The sequence below is a fragment of the Notolepis coatsorum genome (assembly GCF_963971535.1).
Source record: "Notolepis coatsorum genome assembly, chromosome: 20".
NCBI classification, from domain to species: domain Eukaryota; kingdom Metazoa; phylum Chordata; class Actinopteri; order Aulopiformes; family Paralepididae; genus Notolepis; species Notolepis coatsorum.
The window spans coordinates 21,972,585-21,981,342 of record NC_140184.1 but is presented as its reverse complement, the minus strand read 5'-3'; the positions used below and the strand labels follow the sequence as shown (position 1 = coordinate 21,981,342).

Sequence of the window (8,758 nt, the reverse complement as noted above, 5' to 3'; positions counted from 1 at the left end):
ACAGACGGTTAACCTTCTGTAGTGTGGTAGTGAAAGGGTTAACCTTCTGTAGTGTGGTAGTGAAAGGGTTAACCTTTTGTAGTGTGGTTGTGAAAGGGTTAACCCTTTGTCGTGTGGTAGTGAAATGGTTAACCTTCTGTATTGTCACAGTGAAAGGGTTAAACACACATCAGACCACAGAGGAGGCCACAGAGTCAATTACTTATTTCCATTGTGGTCCTCATACTTTATTAGATTAGATTAGATTCAAATGTATTGTCATTATACAGGAGAAGTACAATACAATGAAAACAAGTTTGGCATCTAACCAGAGTACAAATGTAACAGCAAAGTGAAATAGTACAATGCACAGGTGCGACAGTGGCTCAGGAGGTAGAGCAGTCGTCTGGCAATCCGGAGGTTCCCGGTTCGATTCCTGCTCCTCCCAGGCAGCGTGTCGATGTGTCCTTGAGCAAGACACTTAACCCCTAATTGCTCCCGATGAGCAGGTTGGCACCTTGCATGGTTGCCTCCGCCATCGGTGTGTGAATGGGTAAAATGTGAGTAACAAATTGTAAAGCGCTTTGGATAAAAGCGCTATATAAAAAAGCAGCCATTTACCATTTACCATTTAATGAGTGCTCATCATATGCAAGTAGGCCTACAGAGTTGTAGTATTAATATGTAGTGATACAGGTATAAAGACCCTATAGTGGTAAGTCATTGATTGATTGATTGATGTAGAACATCAATCTACATTGATTGATGTAGAACATGACATCTTTAGTGTGACATCTTATTTAGTAGTGTACAGGTACAAGGCCACCCAGAAAAAGCAGCATGGGACGAGTTAACAGGTGAGGTTAACGTGGTGTCAGGAGAGGAGCGCACAGCGGCTGAAGTGTAAAATAAATGGGATCATGTGAAATCAGAGTCTAAAAAAGATTCAGAGTCGATGCTGCGCTCGACTTTGGAATGGAGTTGGCGAGTGTGGTCATGAACAGGAGGCAGCGCATATCCGTGATCTCTTAATAATACAAATCATTACAATAATAGAAGCCTACTGTCATTAGTCCAGTCTTAGCTGCTTTACACTGGCTTCCTGTAACATTTAGAATTGACTTTAAGGTCCTTCTCCTTACATACAAAGCTCTAAATGGACAGGGACCTAGCTACATCGCCAACACTCTAATAAATTACACACCAGCAAGAACACTGCGATCATCAGCTGCTGGACAACTAGAGGCTCCCAGAAGCAGTCAAAAGAGGATCGGTAATGCAGCCTTTATCAACTATGCCCCAAAACTATGGAACAAACTACCCCAAAACATCAGGGAAGCCAACTCGCTAGACATCTTTAAAAGACAGCTTAAAACTCCAAAAAGGCATTTCACTGATAGATATCTGCTACCACCTAGTGGCAAGAGGAAACATCAGGGATATCCTGACACAACTTGTATTTACCTGCACTATTCTTACCCTGCCTACTCTGCACTGCCTATCAAATTCATGTGTCGGTTATTGCACTTTTTACTTCTTACCGATGACTATTTTAAACTGAATCATTTTAAACTAGTTTTATTATTTGCTAGATCCAAATGTGAAACACTGTGATTAATTGTATTACTGAATAGAGAGCCTATTAGGATGCTAGATCCTAATGTGAAACACTGTGATTTACCATACCTTGCTATGCTCGCTCATGCCTGTATTTTTTATGTCCGTTCTATTTTATAGTTTTTAGACAATTTTTAAACTGAATCATTTTAAACTATTTTTATTATTTGTGTTACTGAAAACTGTAAGCGGAGCCTATTGGGATGCTAGATCCTAATGTGAAACACTGTGATTTGCCATACCTTGCTACCTGTCTATCTTTTTTATGCCCGCTTATGCCTGTATTTTTTACTGTTGTGAAGCACTTTGAACTGCAACCTCTGTATGAAAAGTGCTATACAAATAAAGTTATTATTATTATTATTATTATTATTATTATTATTATTATTATTATTATTATTATTATTATTATTATTATTATTATTATTATTATTATTACTGTTGCTGGAACTATTCATTACGCACATTATAGTACGTACCAATTAGCCATGCTAATTCTCCAGCAGTCTCCAGCATCTCCTTACTCTGCATGCCTGGGTTTTATAATAGGAGCCCACAGTCAACATGGGAGACTCTTCCTGGTGGAAGAAAAAAACAATGGAGAACGTCACTTTTGCTACAGAGATTTTTTTTCCACAAACGCACCACACTGTTGCTTTCGTCTGAATATTTTGTTGGACCACAACAACCCAGTTCTATATCCCGGGAAGGTGGCACACAGATACTTTGTTTTCCTTTTTTTTGCTTTGTGTTTCCCTTCCCCATCCCTAGCTGTCTCCCCATGTTTGTTCCTTTCCCTACCTCATTCCCCGTTCTTTAGCTCACGTCGTGGGTTATTTTAGTTCCTAGTGTGTTTTCCCTTGTCTCCCCCCTTGTCTGCTTGCACCACACACAGTTGTCCACTAGGGTGGCGGGGACACCTTTCATGGTTCCATGACAGTATTACCAGTCACTGGGTAGAGTGTTTGTTGCATTCCATTGTGTCACTGGCATAATGGCATTTAATTGAATGCACACAGAGTCGTTGAAGGTGGTTCCAGGTGCGTGTGGTTGACACCACAGGCAGAACAGAACAGCCTGGCCTCCCAAAGAACACTGCCTGCCATACCCACAGCGAGGCTCTTTGATGGATAGGTCTGTTTCCCACACGAATAAAAAAAGAAGGTGCATTCTTACCCATTTCCAGGGCCTGCCCTGACAACGCATTGCAAACATGGAATCTATTTCCTGTCACAGAAATATGACTGTGGGCTATGGGCTGCTCAGATGACATGAGGGGTAATTCCGTGGCAGAGGTCCATAGCAGTTAATTTCCTTCCTTCTGTACTGCCTGCCTGTTTTGATATGCCATAGGGATTGGTACATGTTATATCCTCTTATCAGTAAATCACCTGTATCTATACACCCAAGCGCGGTGGGCGTGGTTTATTATTCATTCCCCCCCATTCTTATGCTTTTCTTGTTTGTCTTTTCCTGTATTCTCCCTCTCTTTCTGTCTCTCTGCCTCTTATTTTTCTCTCCCTCTGTGTCTCTTTCTATTAGTGTGATACTGCGTCACCTGTGACAACATCTCCAGCTCCCCGGCATGCTCCCCATGTTAAATGTAAGGCAATTATCAGTGAAAACGGGAGAGCAGCGAAGCATTCAGAGGCACAGACAAAATACAGACAATAGAATTGAGCACCAAAATCCTCATTTGGAGCAAAAGCAACAGTCTGAGTTAGGCAGTGAAGGGATCATGGAAGGTGTAATGATTACCAGTAATCCATATGCCAAATGCAATGAATGCGGCTCTCTGGCAGTTGTGCCGGCGACACGCCACCGACGTCGCTCCAAACACAGGGACACAGGCGAGGTGCTGCAAACATAGAAGAGAAGAGAAGTGGCAGGATGGTACGAGCCAGAGCAGATGGTACATGCACTTGTCTGGAGAAAGGCTCTTCTCGGTGTGCATGAGGGTGGCAGATTTAACACATGCACGTTGATTACCTCAATGGGCGACAACAGGTGCGCAGCCACACCTGCTCCCAGGTCTATAGCTTGACCCACGGGCAGGTATGGCTACGTCAACCAGCCGTCCCCACACCACAGCCTCATAAGGAGTAAGCGGATAATAAGAGTGATTTATATTCACGATGGAATTTCACATCGCCTGCTCACTCAAACAGAGACTCCTGATGTGAAATGTATTGCCGTGGCTTTATGTTTTTCGATGGCTCCCTTCACACCTGAACACACATGGCCATCTCTCCATGTGTAATCAGTTTGGATTGATTTTTCAATCAGTGCCAAGTCCAAAAAACAACGCTGGCCAAGCTTGAAGAGCAACAACTTGGCCCACAGCGTTCCATATTCCCTCGACTCATCCTCAGAGGGGCCTTCCCCCCCTCCCCCCACGCTGTCACTTATGATCACTCAGAGTTTGAGCAGGCCATGGCTGGGTTTCCCAAAATCATCTTCGACCCTAATCAACATTGACCCGTGGCGCGCAGATGATCTAGAGTCTGCATGATGAAAGTATTATAAGCAGTGTTTTGTGTTGTCATTTCCCCTGATGTGACTAGAAATGAAGATGTCACTGATATCAAGTATTTTGTCTAGTATTTCATCATGTGTGTTAGGCCTACTTGTTTGTGTGAGGCACCCCCCCCCCCCCCAGACTCTTGTCATATCTGTGTAACAGAATAACTGCTGGTGCTGGAAAGGACAGGGTATATCAACTGCTTTCCTGTCTTGCTTTTTTCAAACTGCAATGTGAGTAGAAGACATCAGCTACCATATTGTGCCAAACTATTATTAGAGGGCGTGCCGTGTACTTTTAACACAGCATAGGGTCCCTCAGCAATTACAGCCTGACTCACGTCAACCACATGCTCACTTTGCTCCCCAGATAAATGCTGAATTAAATGATGGCATCTTGAGTGCATTACAGCCAATTATTATTTAAAAAAAAAGGCTCCTTCAAGTTCAATCCCATGCAAATGATGATGAAAATACACAAACCAAACATTGTGGTTCCTTAGAGAATGAACTGGGAAAGTAGTTGTATTGCTTAAATAGCATGTGCAAGAATGGTGTACTTTGTATCTGCTTTGGTGGATACTGTATCTGAATAATTTGTCTGAGAATATGCATACAACTCTAAATGTGATTAGCTCTAAATCCAGATTGGTGTGGACCTAAAACTGAGCGAGTTGAGAGAAAAGACTTAAGTTGATTGTTTACCAAGGACTCCAGGATTTTGGCTAAGCATGGTAGCCAAACATAAGGACATGTACCCAGGGGTGTAGCTCCAGATTCTGGGCCCCATGAAAGAATGTATTTGTAGGCTTGTAATGATTTTTTTTGCCATTTTTTTTATTGATGAAAACGCATAATATGGTTTTTACCTATACATTCGGATCAGCAGTTCAGCACCTGCACTGTTGGTGGGTGAGCCTAGTAAAGGATGTCGCATTGCGTTCACCTTCAATGAATGGACCAATGCAATAGTCTACCAAAGCCCCCCCTCTCTCTCTATATATCTCACACACACACACACACACACACACACACACACACACACACACACACACACACACACACACACACACACACACACACACACACACACACACACACACACACACACACACACACACTTCAGAAACAAACATAGTATCAATGAGAGCATCAATAATACACCTGAGTGATGTCTAGTAAAAAAAAAAAAAAAAACATGTTTTGGGCCCCCCCCCCAGTGCTGGGCCGTTGGAATCATCCTAAGCTACCCCCCCCAGCTACGCCCCTGCATGTACCCATTGAAATAGAAATATATGTGCTATTATTATTATTCAGGGTAGCTAACGTAATCTTTTGCATTCCCTGTGTTCACTAGGACGTTGTAACCAGTTGACCGCTCTCGATCATCCCTCCTGGACATGGACAATTAATGTGCGGTTCTCTTTGATCACCCCTCCCTGACATTGACCATTAACTGGCTGCTTTTTTATTCTCCTCCTTCAAAACATTGGCGTTTCATAGCGAGACAGTACTACAGGTGCCGGCAGGCGGCGGTGGTGGTCGCTGGGCAGGAAGGACATCAGACGAGGAAGGAGGAGTTCAATGCCAAGTACACCCGAGAAGAACTTCCTCTTGGACGTTCTACTCAGAGGCGAGAGGACGTCTATCCCAGGAGCACCAGAGGAGCAAGCGTGCGAGGAATAGACTCAGCTACAAAACGGGTTATTCTAGAAATATCTGCTGTAGCTTAGCGTTTGGTTCATGTGCCAGAGACACTGTGGAGGAATCAACAGGCGAGCATCATCGAAGACAGGTGGTAGACCTTAGCCACCTTGCGTGAGCTGTTTATAGGCGTCATAGTAGGAGGGTTCAATACGACCCACAGTTTAGTTGTGTTTAGGCGAGCACCACAGTTTAGCACGCGCGACGGCTCCCCTCTTCAGCCCAGCAGAGGACGCCACTACACTGCGCGTTTCTCCAGCCTCTTCAAGCCGTTGCCAGCAGCACCTGCCCCAGCGTCTACTCCGCCCCGCCGGCTGTTATCGCGGGATCTCCGTCGGCCATCTTAGCATCCGGACTAGCGGTGCTGAGTTTGGGCCCGTCCTCTTGGATAAGTATCAGCGGTGCTCGGAGTGTGGAAACGTATTTGGTAGACAGTCCACTGTGGGGAGCAAGCTCTATAAGAGTGAAGATAAACGGTGCTTTGAATGCACACTGGAGAGCAGTGTAAAGGGGTGCCCCAACCGTTTCAAGCCGGCTTTAGATAGGAGTTTATTTGCTAAATGTGGGCCCACTGTTCATTTATTTTGAGTGTAATAACATGTGTGTTCTTTTATAAAATTCCAATTCAGTAACCCCTTTTATCCCTTCCCTTTTCCTCCCCTCTCTCCCCACATATGGAGTAGTGGAACAGTATATAAACCCTTAAAGGGAAGGTCTTGTTACTGTGTCTAGCCCAGTGTGGGAAGCACTTTAGTCTGTGTTACAGAGCGAGAGCACTTGGTGCCCAGGGCGTAATTAACTTGAATCAGACTGTATTTATTTGTAACTTGAATCAGACTTCTCACTAAACAAATACTGAATGGGAGCACTGTGTGTGTGTCTGTTACTGAGTCTGTGGTCTTAACCCTTTTCTTCCCGGGTAATGCTCATTATTATTTAACCCTTTCCCCACCCCTGTCTCTAGTTCAATGTTAAAGGTCTCTACAGGTCATTAAGGAAGGGTACTGCTTTGGGGAGCGAAAACATTATTCATCTTACTGCCATCGGGTGTGGGAGGGCACAGGAAGTACTGGGGGAAGTGGGGGTGTGTGGGGAGCTACTGCTGATCGCCCTGGAGGGCAAGAAGGACCAGAGTACCACCCCTAGGTCAGTGAAATCCTAGGCCCCATCCGCTCCTGCTGCTCGACCTCCATTTCGACATTCCTGGCCTACAGTCTGGGATTCAGCTGGACTCAGCTCTGCTGCATCCCGCTACCAGGTGGCCGTGTACAACCACTCCCATAAAGCAGGGATAATCCACCCTGCTACACTTAGGCGACTCTTTCGAAGTTGGTTAAGGTTAGAGTTTGGAATCAGGGCTGGTGTTCTATCGCCCTGCTCTAAGACAAACTCTAACCGTAACCAACTTCGAAAGAGTGCCTAAGCTTAACCAGTGTAGAAACAGGCGTCACACGATTGGGCGCACATGTCACATGAGGTGGCCAATCAGAGAGCGTCTCCGCAAAATGCGGCTACGGAAGAAAATAACGCCTCATAGCCAGAGCCCTAGATATCTATGGCCAGAGCTCTCTCCCACACTGCTGTGCCAGGGAGAGTCAACCCCTGCTGGTAATAGCATACACCTATCTGTACATCTTATTACTTGCTTATGTGTGTGTTATTTTGAATTTTAATAAATAATTTATATTTCGGTACACAGAGCCTGCCCTAAATAGGATTATGCTTTGTAAATTGCATTTTACACAATATGAAAAAGTTAGCCAGTTAGCGTATAATAAGCATTTTTTTTGTAGGCCTAGCTATGGTTTAGGTTTAGGGACATACTCATAAATTATACCGTCAAATGGAAAGATAAATGGTTAGAATTGTATATAGTTTAAGGATTGGCTGCGCTCTGGCTACAGTACAGACCTAGATCTGCAAGACAGTAAGTACAGGCTTGATATCACGCAGACGCAGATAATAAGACTAAGAGCATTGTTCATTGGTTTATTAAATACAAAAACCGTCATATTTGTTTTGATCTGAATGAATGTGGCTCGCAATAAAGCACGTCCCCCCCCCCCCCCCCAGCCAAGTAACGTCTCAACACACCACCGCCCCGATCTAGCGCCTCTATCTCTACGCTCGGCAGCCTGACCATGAGCGCCTCGCTGCCGCCGCCTAGCTGATCTACAGTCATTTCCCCGAAGATGGCGGCGTGCGGACGTGCTCAGCTACTGCTGCTGCTGTTGACGTCCGTATCCTTCTGCACCTTTTGCACCGTTCACGGATCGAAAGCAGCACCGGCGAACAACAACGTCAACGGAAACGTGGCGGCGGATCCCCCGCCGAACCCCCCTGTCGTTAATAAAGTAGCGGCGGCAGCTCCGGCCCAGGATGCTGCCCCGGTGGCGGCGGCCTCGCAGCCGCGCAGGGCGACCAGTTGGAAGCTGGCCGAAGAGGAGGCCTGCCGGGAGGACCTGAGCCGGCTCTGTCCCAAGCACACCTGGAGCAACAACCTGGCCGTGCTGGAGTGTCTGCAGGACCGCAAAGAGGTACAAGAGGGAGCGAAATAGAATTGCTTGAATGAACGTCATAAATGCCATAAATGTCATGTATGTTGTGTATGTCATAAATGTCACTGTGAATTGAAAATGGGGGACCCTGATGTAAACAAGACAAACGTCTTTCTCTGGTCAGCATCCCCTTAACAATTGTGTGTATTGAGCCGTACTGTATTGTACTCATTCTGCAATCTGTTAAATAAAGTTTTCATTCATTCATTCATAGTAGGTCTTCCCTGGGTGTGTCGCCCCAGTGTTTGGTACTAAGGCGAGCTTGTTGTCACTGCATGTGTCATGTGTGTGTATCTGTGTTGGCAGTGTACTGTACACACACAGCATTATTATGATCAGAAAGGTCTTTATGTAAGTAGTTTTCACATACAAGGAATTTG

At 45.1% G+C, this 8,758-nt stretch overlaps 1 protein-coding gene across 2 annotated transcripts in view; it reads left to right on the top strand.

The window, feature by feature from the left end:
- Nucleotides 1-8,006: 8,006 nt before the first annotated feature.
- The window catches only part of glg1b (golgi glycoprotein 1b), a gene marked incomplete at its 5' end in the record, with an annotated part of 178,631 nt that continues 177,879 nt past the window's right edge, over nt 8,007-8,758 (top strand). The window contains one exon of one of the 2 annotated variants that reach the window (XM_084337370.1): nt 8,007-8,357. In XM_084337370.1, coding sequence (XP_084193496.1) covers nt 8,013-8,357 — 345 coding nt within the window. The remainder of the gene's footprint in view (nt 8,358-8,758) is intronic. The other variant, XM_084337369.1, reaches the window with a different exon arrangement.